This window comes from Leptodactylus fuscus, chromosome 2, assembly GCF_031893055.1.
Source record: "Leptodactylus fuscus isolate aLepFus1 chromosome 2, aLepFus1.hap2, whole genome shotgun sequence".
NCBI lineage: Eukaryota > Metazoa > Chordata > Amphibia > Anura > Leptodactylidae > Leptodactylus > Leptodactylus fuscus.
The window spans coordinates 114,648,094-114,668,496 of record NC_134266.1 but is presented as its reverse complement, the minus strand read 5'-3'; the positions used below and the strand labels follow the sequence as shown (position 1 = coordinate 114,668,496).

Below are 20,403 nucleotides of genomic sequence, written 5' to 3'. Positions count from 1 at the left end.
ATATATATATGATTAATATATAGTAAAAAGTAGTTTTCCACACACCACATAGTTTCTTTAGTTGGTTATCTACTAAAAACTGCCTTAAACCAAAAACTTTAAATATCGAGTAGAAACATGTGGGATATATAAAACTAAATAGATTAATCCTAAGAAATGCCTGGAATGCTATGGGAGTTCAGAATAATACAGTTCCAGCAAATTCCTCCTCTGCTGTATTCCTTCTAATATACATATAAGGCTGCGTCTAGTAGCGCAGATAATAGGATGAGCGGCACTAATGTTATATCATGGCTCTTTAGACTCAGTATATATCAGGGTAAGGAGATATGGATGTGCTGTAATTGGCTTACAGGAATCCATTTACATGCAATGTGATGGACATGGTGTTATTGATCAGACCACCATCATCCTTAATGGCTGTACATTAGGCCAAGGCTCCACTTTGCGGAAAAGCAGCATTTTTTTTTATGTAGACTTTGTTGCATCTGGATTGAGCAGAAGGGAGAAGTTTAAGCACTTCCTATAGATTTCCTATTCCTTTTGTAGCCATTCTTGGTTTTAGCATAAAAAAAACGCAGTAAAATCTGTAACAACTAAAGCTGTGTTTCTATAATATGGGGTCTGAGCCTTAGGATATAAAATAATTGACAGCTAACATAAATTAGATAATAGTTAGGCATAGTATATATGGTTTTATTATTATATGGTTGTAAATACACCTTTCATTGTACTCCAGGTACTTCTATCTACTTCTCCATCTGTTGTAGAACAGCAAGTCCCAGGTTAGATTGCCTTTGGTGGGTAAATGGAGGACATCTAGTGATAACAGTCCTCACATGCTGCCAAAAAACTGACCTATGGCATCATTTTCAACCACCTAATATGACCAGGTTTTTGCATGACCTTGCAGGACAGGACTCTGTATAGTTGATAACGTCCTGCATCTGTTATGTTATAAACTCGGGGTGTCCAGGTTGTTGCAGGAGGGAGCTACAAGGCTACTGCCTGCAAGTTAAGGAATTATTAATGAGGGAGGCTGAACAATACCAAGAATATGGATGGTATGGCATACTGTTATGAACCATCCATGTCCAACATGACTGGATTATAAAATTATTGACCTATAAATAAATTAGAATATTGCTATGTAATACATATGCCTCCCTTATTACAGTGATGTATGTGCAGGATCAAATAGTTATTCATAGAAATATAGCAGAAATGAGACTATAGGTTCATACATATAACCGTGTACACTCACTTCAAACACAACACAATGAAACAAATCATTAAAAATAAGATTTTTTGTTTATTATTTACAAACAAGAAATAACTTTTATAAAAAGTTTTCTTTTCTAACTTTTGAAACTGTGCAGTTCCAACACATAATTCTCTACTAGAGAGAGGGATATTCTGGGGTCAACACCACAGATTAAGGTTTTTGCTTTGTCCTTACAAAATAGATGAAGGCATAAAAAGTATACATTATACAAAAATATACAACTCTTAAAGGCAACGGGTACAGATCAAGGTTGTCTTCAGTGATGGAAATTCAAGTTGGTCATGACAATACACTGGGAGGAACAATGGCTTTTTGGTCCACATTCAGTAGGAATGTAAAAACAGAAGGTTCTATAGGAATACACATAATACTTTAGACATTTGGTCTATGAGCGATGCAGCATTTAGCTGTGGAATAAATCAGGAGATAGAGGAATTGTAAGTTTGGTCTTATCATGGAGTTTGTGAGAACAGTCTTTTTGTGGGATAAAATATTGAATTCATCTTGACTGCTGCTCCTCAATAGTTAAATTCTTCCATCTTCCAATCTGTTGCTTCATAGAAAGAGGTTTTTTTTTCCTTCTCATGAATTTCCCACACCTGCAGAAAGAGAAATATGCATGTATATGAATGTGAGTCACAGTAAGGGAGGGGTGCAGACAGTGTGGCGCCTGAGAGGAAGCCAGCGCCTCCCCTTAGGCCTGATAACATCTCACAGCTACTCACTGACAGGCAAGAGACCTCGGTTTCCTACTCTCACTGCATTCTCACTATACAGTACACTATAGAACTACTCTCAGTATATTCTCATGCCATTCACACTATACAGTACACTATAGACCTACTCACTATATTCTCATGCCATTCACACTATACAGTACACTATAGACCTACTCACTATATTCTCATGCCATTCACACTATACAGTACACTATAGACCTACTCTCACTATATTCTCATGCCATTCACACTATACACCTACTCACTATATTCTTATGCCAGACACACTATACAGTACACTACATACAGACCATATAAATGCAATATATTAACCCCATCCAGCCCTTATTATGAGCTCTATACAATGACAGCTACAACCCCACAGTATAACCCACCATAAAGAAACGGATTCTTACCATGGCAGTTGGCATGGTCAGTGGCAAATGCTGCTGGCATCTCCTTTTGTTGTCATTTCTGAGAAGTCGGATTTCTGTAACAAGAGATAAGCACATATCATCATTAGCATTATACTATATACACCCAGGCAATAGGATACATACTAGTTAATGATGAGGCTATAGGTTAATGTAGTCATGTAGAAGGAGCATTTACCTGTAAGGAGAGGATGGAGTTGTGTTCTTGCTCTTCACCCAGCACTATCTGCAGGTCGAAGATGTAGTCAATGACATGTTGTAGGATCTCTACTTGGCTGAGTTTGCTCCCTTGAGGGATCCCAGGAACCAGCTCACGAAGCTTGGAGTAGCAGTCATTCATGTCATAGAGTAGACCCATTGGCTCTTCTGATCCTTTGTGACTGCTGGCCCTGGCAATGCTCAGGCTCTGTTCAGACAAGCAGCACACAGCCTGGTAGCAGCTTGCCATAGATCTCACGGGGCTGATGGCTTTCATGGTGGTGGTGGTGGTATTAGTTTCTCTTAGGAGGATTCTAGATCTTCTGCTTGGTGCTTAGAGTAAAGCTCAGATGCTTCAGAGATCTCCAGAGAACAGAAGCTCTTGGGATTTAGCTCTAGCTGTCAACAGTGCGATGCTTCCAGTTCTTGAGTGTGTGTTTGTCAGACACATGGACTCCCTTCCTATATATAGGCACGGCCCCCCTCCCTTCCTCCCCATGCAAATCAGCCCCCCTCTCTCCACCCCACTGCTCCATAATATTGAGATAACAGCTGGCTGAACACTTTCAAACAGCTTATCCTGATTCCTGGGGACTGGAGACAGTGTCATTAATGTCACAGAGAGAGGGCTGGGGGCTCTGGAGGGGGCTTTTATACTCATTTCTATTGGATTTGCAATATTTTCAACAAACATAACACATAAGAAAATGACTATGTTTATCTATAGTGGTATATTTAACCCCTTCCTGATGCAGGCATTTTTTTTCCGATTTTTTTTATTTTATTTTTCATACTTACTTTTAACTTCTCGCCTTCCAACCCTTCAAATTTAGGGAAAGGGTAGTGATCTGAATTTTTTTTATTATTATTATAGTTTTTTTATATTTTGAAAAACTTTTACATTTTTTTTTCTATTTCATTAGCCCCCTACCCCGTATTGTAGTCTATGGGACTTTCACTATATAGCTATTGAGGCTAGTCATAGATGTGTGAGCCACTCTGCAACGATAAAGGTGCTCAGGGGTTAGCTTTTTACTTTTGGGAGCCACCGCGCAGTGCAATGCCCACATTAGCGCTAGGTCTCCACTGTACAATACTGCTGCAGAGCGGCTGCCATCTTTAAAGACCCAATATCCTCTGTTCTATAGTTAGGTGGAGGTTGGGAAGGGATTAATAGACTTGATTTACACTCATGGCCGTAAGTGCTGGCACCCCTGAAATTTTTCCAGGAAACAAAGTATTTCTCCCAGAAAATTATTGCAATTACACATGTTGTGTTATACACATGTTTATTTCCTTTCTGTATATTGGAACACACAAAATAACAGAGGAAAAAAAAGGCAAATTGGACATAATTTCATACAGAACTCCAAACACGAACCAGACAAAATAGTTGTCACCTTTTCAAAATTGTGACTCAATAATTTTGTTTCAAGTCTGTGATGCTCATTCACACTTACCTGGGGCAAGTAACAGGTGTGGGCAATATAAAAGTCACACCTGGAACCAGATAAAAAGAAGAGAAGATGACTGTTCTGAGTATCTGTGTGTACCACACTAAGAAAAGGTCACTATGGTAGGAAACTCAGGATTACCCCACTGCTGACAAAGAAACATAAAATTTCCCCATGGTGGGACTATTAAAGGATTATCTTATCTTAAAAAGATTGCAGTTTGCCAAAATGTATGCAAGTAAGCAAAAATCCTTCTGGGGAAACGTCTTGTTGACAGATGAGACCAAGATGGAGTTTTTGCACATCATTCTTCTGTTTACAGAAAATGGAATGAGGCCTACAAAGAAAAGAACATAGTGGCAACAGTCAAATATGGTGGAGGTTCAAAGAAGTTTTGGGGTTGTTTTGACGCCTTTGGCACTGGGTGCCTTGTCTGTGTGCAAGGCATCATAAAATCTGAACATTACCAAAATATGTTGGGACGCAACGTAGGGCACAGTGTCAGAAATCTGAGTTTGCGTCCTAAGTCATGTCAGCAAGTCTTCCAGCAAGACAATAACCCCAAACATCCTTCAAAAAGCACCAAGAAATGGATGAAATCAAAGCACTGGAGAGTTCTGAAATGGCCAGCAATGGGTCCGGATCTAAATCCCATTGATCACCTGTGGAGAGACCTTAAAACTGCTGTTGGGAGAAAGCAGTCTTCAAAGATGAGAGACTTGAGGCAGCTTGAAAAAGAAGAGTGGTCCAAAATTCCAGTTGAGAGGTGTAAGAAGCTTGTTGATGGTTATAGGAAGCGATTGATTTCAGGTATTTTATCCAAAGGGTGTATAACTAAATATTAAGTTGATGGTACCAGTAATTTTGTCTGGCTCATTGTTGTAGTTTTGTGTGAAATATCATTTTGTTTCTGTTTTTTTTTTTCTGTCATTCTGATATACACAAAGGAAATAAACATGTGTATAACAAAACATGTAGAATTGCAATAATTTTCTGGGAGAAATACTTTATTTGCTGGAAAAATTCCAGGGGTTCCAACACTTCTGGCCATGACTGTATATGTATAATATATATGTGTAATATTTTGTGTCAACGTATGTGTATATTTTTAACATAATTGTTGCTATATATGTATTTATTATACTATACATCTATTATATTTAACATAATTGTTGCTATATATATATATATATATATATATATATATATATTTGCTCTGATTAAATTGGATGTATAAGTTACATACAAGTATATTTATTTACATCCTATATTTATATACAATCTGAACTAAGTAAAAGCAGAATATTAGTAAGAGTTTAGAAAGCAGTGAGTGACTGTGTGCAGCCATGTGTGTGATTCGAGTTGTACAATCGCCTTGTACTTTAATCCGTCTCTTTAGTGTAAACTGCGTTTTCCTTGCCCCCCTCCCCCTCCCTTTCTGACCTCCAGACTTTCTGGCGTCAGGAATATTATCCTGTGACCAGGGAGGGAAGAGGCTGGGAACTGAATGAGCAAAACAGACAGGGGAGTAACGTGACTGTGCTGCTATTTATTCCCGTCTTGTGGAATGTCAGCCAGTCTATAACATCGAGCTCAGTGCACATACAGGACATACATGTGTATATATGTATGTACAGGCCATGCCTTCTGCTCCTACTTCCTTAGACATGTATGTTCTGTTGAGTGACAGCCACACACCACGTACCCGTATAGCCGCCTGTGTGTACACAGGTTTGTATGTGAACATTGCGCTCCCCCCTCCCCTCATCCCCCTCGCAGACAGCCTGGCGCCAGGCCGTGACGTCACGCCTCCAGTCCCCCTCCAGCTGGGGACGCGTCTCCACTGGCAACCACAGCCCGTCCAGCTAAAGGGGAAAGGTGGGCGTGGCTCCTGTCAAACAGCTGCGGCTTAAAGGCGACATATCACCTAGAGCCGTTCCCAGGCTAGTGTACACACCTCTGTATGCATAGCTGCATATACTCAGGGCGGGAATAGGGACAGAGCAAGGTGTTAGAAAGTCAATACAGCTGTGTCTTACCTCTCTGTACATGGCAACCTTAGAAAGCAACCGTCATGGCTGTTAACCCGTTCAAGGCCAAAGACAGTTTATTATACAGGCGCCATTTTATATTAGCTTTCATTTTGCTTTGGCTTTTTTCCTCTCTTCTGTCTCTATGATGAGGTCTCTGTACCTGTCCACACCTATAGACATGTGCGATTCTAGGCTTTGCCAAGCACCTGCTGACATCTCATCCTCTGAGACAATGGCAGACACAGACCATAGCTGGTGTAGGATCAGTATATGGGGCTCTGGTTACTCCTCATGTCACAGAGCAGCACCCTTATGTCTCTAGAACAATGCTTTATTCATGATGATATGTAATAGACAGTAGAGTGCTGCTTTAGGTGGCCCCCTAACTTCCCCTGCACCAATGATATGTCCGCCCCTGCTTAGGGGAACAATGGGCAGGTTATGGGGCGGATGATTTTAGGGACGGACAGAATACTATGAACACAAGAAATCTAGAATAGATGAATGTTGACAAGAGCTTAGATTTATGTCATTACAACACATGGCGGCTTGTATATTCTAAAACCTGTTCTATCAACCTGATAAGTCAATAAATTGTATATTGTTGTATCTGCTTATAATGGTGCTGATAAAGGAAGGCCACATCAGGACATCTCTCTACATGCCATATCAACCAATAGCAGGAGGTCGCTGGTTAGAACATCTCTTCCCATCTGATACCTGGAACAGAGCGTCCAGCAAAAATACAGCCGATATCTGTTGGTTTTCGCGGTCGCCTTTAGCCGTAATTCTTCAATAGAGCAAAGGATGTGAATGTGAACAAACCAGCAACAACTAACAATTGCATTGCAGATTTATTCTGTAGTGTGTGGATGGGATTTGTTTAAACCCCATCCACTACACTGCTACTGTACATCACTATGGGATAGTGGCCAGCAACTCTGCTGCAGGTGATTCGATGTGAACTAGGTCCAAGATAGCAAAAGGCAGCTTGTTTTCTTCCCCTATTAAATATATAGAGAGAAAATGTTTGCTATTCTACATTTAAAATTAAGATGGGATATTTTTCTGTAATGGGTGGACGAGAATAAGGAAATTTCATTCATTTTGCTAGTACTGTGAGGTCGGGGCCCCATGGGCCAGAAACGCCATGATTTGCCCACAGCGTTTTACAGTAATTGCAAAGTGGATGGGATTCTTACAATTCCCATGCCCACTTTGCGGTAAGGCCGCATGGGGTGTCCTGCAGCTAAAAAATGCTGCAGGAAAAACCACAGCAGCAACGCATTGCGGTTCTTTCTGCAGCGCTTTAGACAGAAAGTTTGCTGAGGTTTCCACTGTGGACTTTCTATAACAATTATACCTATGGGAATCCGCAGGTGTTTTGTTTCCATAGATATAACTAAACATGCTGCTATTTCCAAAGCCACACCGGATTTTGAAATCGTGGTGTGTTCGCACCACAGTTTTCACCGCAAAGTGGGCATGGGATTTACTAGAATCCCATCCACTTTGCCCTGACTGTAAAACACCGTGATTTTTCCCTCGGCGTTTCTACCGCGGGCAAATTCTGATGTTTACGTCCCATGGGGCCCCGGCTTTACACAGTCCCTGCAAAGTGGACTGGATTCTAGCGAATCTCATCCACACATTGTGGGCAAATATGCTCTACGTACATGCTGCAATTTCCAAAACCTTCATGGTTTAGGAAATTGTAGCATGTCAATTATACCTACGGAAATGCCAATGGTTTCTCTATAAGTATAATTGAAGCAGAAAGTTTGCAGAGGAAACGTGTGGATTTTGCCACCCAAGTTTTTCCCGCAGCGCTTTTTTTACTGTGGCCCACTACATAGGGCCAAAGCCTAAAGGAGTTTTATAGGACTTATTTGAGACAATCAGACCCTTATGGGCATTAATGACTATTATTATTATTGTTGTTTATTTATATAGCACCATTAATTCCATGGTGCTTTACATTTGGACTATGATGAGGCATCCATTATGACAGCTGTCACTTTGACAGACAATAATGGTATAAATGCAATAAAGTCTCCTAATATTAATACAAATAGGAACATAACCTAATTCACCATATAACACACAAAGGTTCCAACCAAAACATTGTAGTCTGAGCAACTTTACATGCTATCAGCCTGAAGGGCTGAAATGGCTACTGTCTTGCACCACTGCACATCACTATGTAGTATTAGCCAACCTGAAAGTTAACATCATTTACCTGCTAAACAAAAGATATGGCTAGTCATGAAAGTACACTCTCATAATGCTTGTGTAAATAGTACCTATTAAGCAACTGGACTACTTGCACTTTACCCTTGGAGGTCTTTCGTGCGAGATGAGATACTAAGTGTACTATGGACAGTACCATTTGTAAAAAGTGAAATCCTTTTATTTGGTGGTACAGGCACCAGTGTAAAGGCCAGCTGTGCAGAGGATGAGGCTTCTTCACAACTCATTGTTTATACATGAACAGCTCCTTCATCCCATCATGGTATGGTCATATGGTCTGTGATAGCCTGCAGTGAAGACTGTGGGGGCCTTTTACTATGTTGGATACTAATAAAGCCTTTTCTCATTGGATGCATTTGGCTCAAAGGTCAATAGCTTGAAGGCATTGCCCTGTACAATTAGATATTGTATAGTATCCAGGCCTGCTTTACTGTACTACATTACAGCACATGGCACTTGAAAAACATTTTTTTTCTTGGACAACCTCACAAATGTAAAGGTTTCCCTTGAAGAAGTAGTCTGCCTGACTCACTCTCCGTCCTACCGTCATCATATGTCATGTTCTCCCATTGATACTATATGAATTATGAATACTTCATTTACAGTGAGAGTCTTGGGACAGGGAATGACACCCCTAAAACCTATCCTGTCATACATATACTTTTACTGGAAAGGGGAATACAGTTTAGGCTAAGGCCCCCATGTAGCAGCCCTCAGCAAACAAGCACTGCGGGAAAAAACACAGTGGAAACGCATCACAGTTTTTCTCTGTGCGTTTTTCACAGAGATTTCCTCTGCGGACTTTCTGTTTCAATTATAACTACAGGGAAGCCGCCGGCATTTCCGTAGGTATAATTAACTTGCTGCGATTATCAAAACCGTGACGGTTTTGAAAATCGCAGCATATCCGCTGCGTGTAAAATGCTGCAGTTTTTTTTTCTGTGTTTTTTTCTGCAGCTAACTATGTGGGGTCTTAGCCAAATTCTGTTTTTGGTATTAGGATGACAAGAACTAGGTATTAAAACGCCTATCACTATATTTTAGATGTCTGAATTATTGTATACTTATTTGGCGTTCTGATCTCTAGAAAAGATGGGTGGCACTCTCTGGGAATCCCTGAATAACCAATTCAATGAATTAAATCTTTCCTGACTTCTGCAATGCTGTGCTAGCTATTATAAGTGAGTATATAGAGTATTTCTTCTATAGGTAGTCATCTACACCCCCTTATGTAGTTGTATATGACAACAGCTGGAGCTAGGTCTCCAGCCTAATGAGCCACAATTAGTGTTTGTGTAATGGCATTCCTGCATGCAGGCAGCACAAATGGTTAATGTTGGCAGGGTTTCTCCCTTGCAGGCTCTCCCCTCCCTGCTGAGCCCAGGTGCTGGGAGGGACAGTGAACAATGCTGAGGCCGGCGTCAGTCTGTCTGCTGGCCTGCTCCCCCCCTCCCTGCCCGGCTGCAGCTGCACTCAGGCCCCGCCCCCCGCCTGCTCCAGACCCCACAAAGAGATCTTTATATGGGGCAATGAGGGGTTATAGAGTAGGAGTGAGTATGTGAGAAAGTGGAGAATGCCGCTCTGTACGTATAGCTCAGGGCATATGCTAGGAAATACACAGCCTGCTCCTACTATTAACATGTATGAGGCGTATGCATCTGCTCACTGTGTCCTAGTAATGTGTAGGAGGTAAAGTTCACAGCTTGTCAGACGACCCCCCCCCCAAAATAAAAATGGCTCCAACAGTAAACTGTGACCTCATTCCATGTCCTGACAAATCTGTGGTACCCTCTGGTATGCATTGATCTGTATTAATATAATGCAAACACATAGGTGAAAATTCAGATAAAGCATTCTTCTATGCATACCTCCCAGCCTTCACATCTCCAGCTACCCCACAGTTTAATGTCCCCCTCCAGGTACCCCACAGTGTAATATCCCCCTCCAGCTACCCCACAGTGTAATATCCCCCTCCAGCTACCCCACAGTGTAATATCCCCCTCCAGCTACCCCACAGTGTAATATCCCCCTCCAGCTACCCCACAGTGTAATATCCCCCTCCAGCTACCCCACAGTGTAATATCCCCCTCCAGCTACCCCACAGCTTAATGTCCCCCTCCAGCTACCCCACAGTGTAATATCCCCCTCCAGCTACCCCACAGTGTAATATCCCCCTCCAGCTACCCCACAGTGTAATATCCCCCTCCAGCTACCCCACAGTGTAATATCCCCCTCCAGCTACCCCACAGTGTAATATCCCCCTCCAGCTACCCCACAGTGTAATATCCCCCTCCAGCTACCCCACAGCTTAATGTCCCCCTCCAGCTACCCCACAGTGTAATATCCCCCTCCAGCTACCCCACAGTGTAATATCCCCCTCCAGCTACCCCACAGTGTAATATCCCCCTCCAGCTACCCCACAGTGTAATATCCCCCTCCAGCTACCCCACAGTGTAATATCCCCCTCCAGCTACCCCACAGCTTAATGTCCCCCTCCAGCTACCCCACAGCTTAATGTCCCCCTCTAGCTACCCCACAGTGTAATATCCCCCTCCAGCTACCCCACAGCTTAATGTCCCCCTCCAGCTACCCCACAGCTTAATGTCCCCCTCCAGCTACCCCACAGTGTAATATCCCCCTCCAGCTACCCCACAGTGTAATGTCCCCCCCTCCAGCTACCCCACAGTGTAATATCCCCCTCCAGCTACCCCACAGTGTAATATCCCCCTCCAGCTACCCCACAGTGTAATGTCCCCCCCCCCTCCAGCTACCCCACAGTGTAATATCCCCCTCCAGCTACCCCACAGTGTAATATCCCCCTCCAGCTACCCCACAGTGTAATGTCCCCCTCCAGCTACCCCACAGTGTAATGTCCCCCTCCAGCTACCCCACAGCTTAATGTCCCCCTCCAGCTACCCCACAGTGTAATATCCCCCTCCAGCTACCCCACGGCTTAATGTCCCCCTCCAGCTACCCCACTGTGTAATGTCCCCCTCCAGCTACCCCACAGTGTAATGTCCCCCTCCAGCTACCCCACAGTGTAATATCCCCCTTCAGCTACCCCACAGTGTAATATCCCCCTCCAGCTACCCCACAGTGTAATGTCCCCCTCCAGCTACCCCACAGTGTAATGTCCCCCTCCAGCTACCCCACAGTGTAATGTCCCCCTCCAGCTACCCCGCAGTGTAATATCCCCCTCCAGCTACCTCGCAGTGTAATATCCCCCTCCAGCTACCCCGCAGTGTAATATCCCCCTCCAGCTACCCCGCAGTGTAATATCCCCCTCCAGCTACCCCGCAGTGTAATGTCCCCCTCCAGCTACCTAACAGCTTAATGTCCCCCTCCAGCTACCCCACAGTGTAATATCCCCCTCCAGCTACCCCACAGTGTAATATCCCCCTCCAGCTACCCCACAGTGTAATATCCCCCTCCAGCTACCCCACAGTGTAATGTCCCCCTCCAGCTACCCCACAGTTTAATGTCCCCCTCCAGCTACCCCACAGTTTAATGTCCCCCTCCAGCTACCCCACAGTGTAATGTCCCCCTCCAGCTACCCCACAGTGTAATGTCCCCCTCCAGCTACCCCACAGCTTAATGTCCCCCTCCAGCTACCCCACAGTGTAATGTCCCCCTCCAGCTACCTAACAGCTTAATGTCCCCCTCCAGCTACCCCACATTTTAATGTCACCTCCAGCTAACCCCTGGGTTTAATGTCCCCCTCCAGCTACTGCCAGAGTTCAAAGGGGTTATCAGTTTTCTAGTATTGATGGCCTATCCTTAGGATAGGCCTTTAATATTAGATCTGTGGGGTCCAACACCCAGGACCCCCACGATCATCGATACAGAGTGGTTTCCAGTATTAGGGTGCATTCACACTGAGTAAACGCTAGCTTATTCTGAACGTAAAACACGTTCAGAATAAGTGGCGTCTAAAGCAGCTCCATTCATTTCTATGGGAGCGGGGATACGAGCGCTCCCCATAGAAATGAATGGGCTGCTTCTTTCACTCCGTGCAGTCCCATTGAAGTGAATGGGGAGTGCCGGCGTATACGGCAAGCACTGCTCATGCTGAGCCGTACACGCCGGCACTCCCCATTCACTTCAATGGGACTGCACGGAGTGAAAGAAGCAGCCCATTCATTTCTATGGGGAGCGCTCGTATCCCCGCTCCCATAGAAATGAATGGAGCTGCTTTAGACGCCGCTTATTCTGAACGTGTTTTACGTTCAGAATAAGCTAGCGTTTACTCAGTGTGAATTCACCCTTATTTAAATATCCTGCGCTGAGCTGCTCACTCACCATACGAATGTCCCATTGAAATCTATGCAGCAGAACTGCAGTACCCACACTCGCCGCTACAGTTTGTATGGCAAGTGAGCAGCATGGCTCACGGTATTTAAACAATACCACAAACTGTGTTGTCTCCATACTGGTGACGCTGGGTTCACACCAGCGCTCGATCTACGTTTTCAGGTTTCCGTCTTCTGCCAACAGAAGATGTAAACCTGGCAGACTTTGTCGGGCTGTGAGCGCCGGTGAGCGTTTTGTGCTCTTCGCGGCAAAAATGTTTTTTTTTTTAACCGGACACAAAGTCCTGCATGTCCAACTTTGTGTCCGGTTAAAAAAAACGGTTTGGCTCCAGAGCGCACAAAACGCTCACCGGCGCTCACGGCTGGACAATTTCCAAACCCATTCAAATGAATGGGTTTGAAAACTGACTGCCGTTTTCCGTCTCCTGTCCAGTTTTGGGCAGCTAATAGAAACTTGCATAACGGAAATCTGGGGCGCAGATGTGAACGATCCCTGATCTATGGGTGTCGGACCACTGCAGATCTAATGTTAGAAACCGGATAACCTCTTGAATTTTTCCCTCCAGAAAACCCCAAAGTTTGGGATCTCCTTCTAGTTGCTTCTATAGTTTAATGTTTTCCTCCAGGTGTCACCACTGTATAAAGTCCAGCTGCCCACAGTTTATTGTTCCCCTGCAGTTACCCCCACAGTTTAATGTCCCTTTTCAGATACCTCCAGACTTTAATGTCCCCCTCCAACTGCCCTCAGTTTAATGTAACCTACCAGTTGCCTCCACAGTATAAAGTCTCCCACCATTTGCTCCCACTGTTTAATGTCTCCCTCCAGATGCCTCCAAATTAATGTCTCCCTGCAGCTATGTCCACTGTGTAATGTCCCCCTCCAGTAACCTCATTCTCCCTCCAGTTGCTCCCACAGTTTAATGTAATAAAAAAATTATAACTTTATTTATATAGCACCAACATATTCCGCAATACTTTACAAATCAAATGTTCCCCTCCAGCTATCCTCACAGTTTAATCCGCCCCCCCCATATCTTCGCACCTTATCATCCCCCTCCAGCTATTCCCAATGTTTATAGCCACCCCTTCAGCTGCTCCCAGTTTAATGCCCCCTCCATCTACCCCCACAGTATAAAGTCCCCCTCCAGATGTCCTCAGTTTCATGTCTCCCTGCAGCTTACCCCTACAGTATAATGTCACCCTCCAGCTGCCCCCGCAGTCTGGTGTCCCTCTCCTGGTACCAAACAAACATAAAAAAAACCCTAATGTTCACCTCGCTCCATCCTGCTGAGCTATGTCCTGACTCCCGGAGGATTCAGGGAGCTGCAAGCGCGATTTGACATCACAAAATTGTGCCTACTACTCCTGGAGCAGAGACAAGGACAGAATAGGGAAGCAGGGAGCAGTCCTTCAGACGCATATGAGTTGAAACCTCATGCCGACTGGGACAGGACCCAGAATCTGGGATGGTTAGGAGGTGTGTATTCTTTTATGTGTTCCATATTGCAGCATGCATATCATATTCCAAGTGTCCCAAGTCCCTCTTCCCATCTTTGCTCCTTAAATGTTCCTCTTTTTCATTTTGAAAATAGATGTGTATTAAATATGACGAATTTAACTATATTGTTCCAGAAATTAACTATCTATTCCTTAGCTGAAAAGACATCAACTTACATAACGTGTCATAATTTGGTGCATTTTAGACTTTAAAGGGTTTATATTCAGATACTGTTTGTGTTAATATTTAAAAAAAAAAACATATTCAAGAATACAGAAATGCAAAGAAAATTTAAACCTTCACAATGTGAACTGTAAGTGTCCCTCGATGACAGTCCAAAAAAATGGGAGGTTATTGCCCACGTAGGTGATTCTGTGGAGAACGTCATCTGGAGACATGTGGCAGTCACCATAGACAGAATTATCCGCTCATGCTTGGGCACTTATGTGGGTTAGTAAATGGAGGAATGCGCCTCTAGGCAGGTATGTGCTGCCCCTGAAAGCAAATTATTAATACATTTTTAAAATTTTATCATATACCTGGCAAAATAAAACCACTCCAGAACTTAAGAGTAGTGGCCATCTTGCTTTCTGAGTGACCTCAAACTAGGCTTATAAGCGTTTGTACCAGACAGAACTTGACTGGTCTTTGACAAATGGGTGCTCAATCACAGTGGGAACAGACTAAAGTCCACGTACCCTATGTGAGCTTCACATTTATGTGGTAACATCCTACTGCAATAGCACTGCATTTCAATCCCAGATGCCTGATGAAGAGTACTACCTGAAACATTACACTATTGGATATATCAAAGTGTACAGTTTTCTGGGTAGAACCCTTCATCAGGTATGTGGGATTGAAATGCTGTGGGATTACAGTAGGATCTCATGTCAAAAATGTCCTCCAAATGACCTCCAACATGGGATGCCGGGCAGAGCTAGGCAGACTCCCCCTATGGCTCACCATGCAGAAGAGGGCGCTATCATTATGGACTCACATACAGGGCAGCAGTCCTGGCTCTTACCACCACCAAGCCTGGCTGAGCCACAGAGCCCCGAGAAAAACTGATACCCCCCCCCCCCCCAACCAAGTATCAGCCATCTGCCAAGCCAAAACCCCCAACATGTCCTGAACAAGGCTCAAATAAAAGGAGTAAAATGAAAGAAATTTTTGAGAGAAGTCCTCAGTAGTTGATACCTTTTTTAATGGCTAACATAAAAAGTTTTTTGATGACATATCGAGCTTTCGAGACTCTATAGAGGTCTCTTCATCAGGATAGTATAACACAATTTCTGAAGTTAGGCATATATATATATATATATATATATACACCCCACTCCTCTGTGTATATATATATATATATATATATATATATGCCTAACTTCAGAAAATGTGTTATACTATTCTGATGAAGAGACCTCTATAGAGTCTCGAAAGCTTGATGTGTCATCAAAAAACTTGTTATGTTAGCCATTAAAAAAGGTATCAACTACTGAGGACTTCTCTCAAAAAATTTTCTTTCATTTCATATCCACTGGCTAACACGGTACAAAGATATTTTTTCTTATAAAAGGAGTAATTGAGAGAGACAAAGAGTGGTACATCGAGGAAAGGAGAAGCGCAATAAATAACTCCAAGAAACTCACCGTGTACTAGTCATTGCAAAGAGACTACACCATGGCCACCTACCTGGAGAGAATACGCCACCCCAAACACAGACAGACCCTGAGCCGATACAGACTGAGCGCCCACAACCTGGAGATGGAAACGGGGTGACACAGGCAGACGTACAAGCCACGGGAGAACAGACTGAGCCAGCACTGTGACCAGGGGGCCCTAGAAGACGAGACCCACTTCCTGCTACACTGCACCAAATACTCAGCTGTGAGGGCCGTCTATTTCCAAAGACTCTCTGCCCACATCCCAGACTTCATATCTGCAGACGAGTAGAGGAAATTCTACATCCTACTGGGAGAAGAAGAGACCACTGTGGAGATCGCTGCCCAATACGTGTCCAGCTGTCACCAAACAAGAGGAAGATGAGACTCCACGGACCGTTATACCCCAAACCACCCACCCCACCTCCCCATATAGCGGCCACCAACTAAGAGGAAGATGAGACTCCACAGACTGTTATACCCCAAATCAACCCCCCCACCCCCCCATACCCACCATTCCCCCCAACTCCCCACACACACACTTTGCTAGCTTTGGCAATGCCGAATACCTATTCGGAAGTGCCAATAAAGCTGATTTGATTTGATGTGTAGGAGCTCACATGGATGAAACCAGTTATGGGAAGGCAGACTCTAAGGGTGCGTGGCTGTTGCATATAACTAAATATACAGTTCCTTATGTGATGTGACTTCCTGTAATAAACACAAACCAAATACAGATAATTACATGGAGTGCCGTCCCATTTCCTTCTATACTAAACCTCAGACTAGGCATGGTCATCAGTGCTAGACTAACCAGCTCCAGTATTTAATAAACCTCTAACTCTGTGGGGTTTTCTCAAGCAACCATGCAGGGAGTGCGCTAAGAATGGCATGATCAAGCGAAAACATACTTCCAAAAGGGATCCTGTGGACGTAAACAACATGGCGATGTAGGTCATCAAAGGAGAATGTTAAGAATTGTTCAAATGAACAGGAAAACAGTCAAACAAGTTGCAGCCAAATACTATCCTGGTGCACCAACTAATATGTTGGATTTCATAACAAAGTATTTCTTAGCACAGATGGTTTATAACAGAAGACACCAGTTCCGGTGTCATTGCAGTCTGACGAAAACAAAGCTAGACTCCAGTGAACAAAAATTGGATAACAGTGGAAATAGATAACAAAGCCTAAATTTTCTATTTCTATCTACTGGAAGAAATTACTATTTGTTATTTATTTTTATTTATGCTTACTTGTATAGCGCCATCATATTCTGCAGCCATCACAGTCTACATTCCCTATCAGTATGTCTTTGGAGGATTTGCCCTGAAAGTCTAAATTGGTTAAGTCCAACCACTGGGGTCTCTACGGATAACAATAGTGTCTGGCCACTCTTCATTTAAGTGTTTAGGAGATACAAAAATAGCCGTATCTCCATCGTTTTTCCATTTTTTCCATATAATTCAATGGAGTATAATGACACAGGTGCAGCCACCTCTCCATCAGCACAGGGACTGGGCATCCCCTATTTTGTACATGGACCATAATAGTCATCATTCAGTGAAGTGATACAAATGGATACAGACATCATAAGTCACCCTGAACAATCTGCTGTATAGAAAAATTCATCATCTCTACCATAGTTTTCTGTACAGATAGCAAACACACGGGTCAAATTCCCATGCTGCTGTTGGTGACAGCTGTTTCCTGCAGCCTGATGTCACCTTGAGGGACACAGAGCACAGTTCTTCCTGCAGAAACTTTGTGGGTTAAGTGATCTTTCTCACGGCCCAAGACTGGCAGCTGGACACCATCTGGGGACAGTTATGGGGCAAAAGAGGTAATTAATAACAGTAAATATATATAGTGTAATTTCTTTATGATTAGCACCACAAATCTACCTACCATACCATTTACTGAGCTAATGTCCTTACTGAAACATGGCAGTACATGGTCATTCCTGGAAAATAATGGAAATTCCACAGCACTGTACACTAACAGTATTCTTTCATAATCCATTTTCTGTATTTCACACATATATTAGCACCCATTGTTCATGAGGCCTTTAGGGTCCATTCACAAGGAGGAAAACGGCGCTTTATTTGGCAATGAATTTTCAGCGCTGAAAAAAAGCCTCCGATTTGACTTCAATGGGTACCGCTAGCTTTTTTTTTCCACTTAGGGTGCATTCAGACTACGTAACGCCGGGCGTGTATGAGAGCCGTACACGCTGGCATTACGGCAGACTGCCGAACACTTCCCATTCACTTCAATGGGAGCGCTCGTAACAGCGGCGTTTACGAGCGCTCCCATTGAAGTGAATGGGAAGTGTTCGGCAGTCTGCCGTAATGCCAGCGTGTACGGCTCTCATACACGCCCGGCGTTACGTAGTCTGAATGCACCCTTAGGCTGTATTCACACAGAGTAACGGCAGGCGTTTTTTGTGTGTTTTTTGCACATAGCGCCGCGTTTACGCCGCGTAGCGCCGCGTTAACGCCGCGTTAACGCCGGGCAACGCCACCGCTAAGTAGCGCGGCGTTAACGCGGCGTAAACGCGGCGCTATGTGCAAAAAACACACAAAAAACGCCTGGCGTTACTCTGTGTGAATACAGCCTAACAGAATTTTCCGCTAGCTGCTTTCACATTTCTACAGGCCGCAGAAATGAAATGTTTCAGTATTCTCTGGTTATTAAAGCAATGCTCAGGTTTACACCAAAGATTTCAAAATTAATGCAAAATGAATAGTAAAAATAATCCTTTTTTGGTGTTTTGTTTTTCTACAATTCCCAACCCCTCTGCATTTCTGTAAAATGGACACCTTCCTGCTTAGTAGTGTAAGACTCTGCACCCCCCTGCTGGCACATCCAAGTGCAAAACGGAATGTCTCTGTTTATTAAAACACAGTAAGCAGTTTGAGAAGGTGGTGCCATTTTACAGAAATGAAGAGGCAACTGTGACTTTCATTATTGAAGCCTATAGAATTGTGAATGCAGCTCAGAGTAAGTATTACCTACAGGGGTATTCCCATGAACATAACCATATTTAGATTTGTAGACAGCTAAAAGTTAAACATTATTGCAAATATAAAGAATTCAAAATTTAGCAGAGTTTTAAAGATTTTCTCTAACTATCTTAGTGGTGACAGTCTGTTGTCTTGACCGATTGCCAATGTACACAACCATGAAGGCAGGAACTTTCTACCCTCTGAAACCCGAACCATGATTTTCTTATTGTGGCCATATTATCTTTTTGCACACTGTTCCTGTCTGATAACCTGGCCACAATAAAGAAAGCATGGCTGGGTTTCTGACAGGTCCCAGTTCATAAACTGTAAGCCCTTGCAGGCAGGGCCCCCTAACCCCCTGTGCCAGTTGGTCACCGTTAGTATTATATTTGTTTTGCATACTTTGTGTACTGTATATAAATCATCAAATGTAAAGCACCATGGAATTAATGGTGTTATATGAATGAATGAATAATAATAATAATAATAATAAAAAGTTCCTGCATTATTTTCTGGATCCATTGGCAACCAATCAGTGACAGCCAACAGACATAACCAGTGGATAAGCAGGCCATGGTCATGTGACGACACACAGGTGCATAGCTCGTTACAGTCACAGCTCAGTAATCAGAGCCCTGTCTGGTAACGACCTGTGTGTTCATCACATGACCATGGACTGTATAATCACATGACCATGGACTGATTTTTATCCACTGGACGTAATCAGAGAGTATATTGGAAAATTGTATAGCTTTTCAGTATACAAACAATAACATTTGTCTCTCAATATTGGTATAAAATGGGACAATCCCTTTAATTACTTGTATTTGCAGAAACATTTCACTTTTAATTGAGTACAAATCTAAATATGGTTACCGCACAATGACAAGATAGGAGGTGCCATGTGCTCCGTTCGAATGCTGTGGTGGCTGAGCATTCAAAGTCACAGGACCACCGAAGATGCCCAAGTGCAGTTCTTGGCTATCTCTGATAGCACCAAAGAGTTTTAAAGGAATGGCACTTGCTCAACCCCACCAACTAGGCATTCCACCCCGTTAAACACTTGTAAAGTCCACCATGGTTTTATAAAAGATTCATTTTTGGTGGCATTTTTTTTTTAATTGCTTTTGTAACCTGCTTTTGTTTATGGAGTCTTTAATAATTCTATAGAAAGTTACATATACCCAGAGTATGCTGGTTTTTGATAAAATTCCACTAAAGAACAACAAAAAAAGTAATAAAAACACCACAGACTAAAAGCAACATATGACTGTAACGTTTTTTTGTTGTTTTTTTTTGTCAAAAACAACACTCACATCCAATGAAAATTGTGACATTTTCCAGCAAAATGCTGTGCGTGAAACCAGATGTGATGTGAACCTGACTCGGACCAGGCCAACAAGAGGTTTGAGACTATAGTATGGATCTTGTTTTGTTGCACAGTTCTGATGGCACTGTGGAGTCGACTAGGCCTCTTGGTTCACAGAGGGCCATAGGGTTAACTATTGTGATCTTTGCCCTTGGTCTGCTAATATCTCTGAATGCCTTGGACTATG

At 43.2% G+C, this 20,403-nt stretch overlaps 1 protein-coding gene across 1 annotated transcript; it reads right to left on the bottom strand.

Moving 5' to 3' along the window:
• Positions 1-1,335: 1,335 nt before the first annotated feature.
• Positions 1,336-3,065, bottom strand: ID3 (inhibitor of DNA binding 3). The gene is made up of 3 exons (XM_075264444.1): positions 2,617-3,065; positions 2,421-2,494; positions 1,336-1,884 (listed from the first exon to the last, which is right to left on the bottom strand). Exons 1-2 carry the CDS (start codon positions 2,911-2,913, stop codon positions 2,438-2,440), a joined length of 354 nt encoding a protein of 117 aa, XP_075120545.1. The 5' UTR covers positions 2,914-3,065; the 3' UTR covers positions 1,336-1,884; positions 2,421-2,437.
• Positions 3,066-20,403: the final 17,338 nt, after the last annotated feature.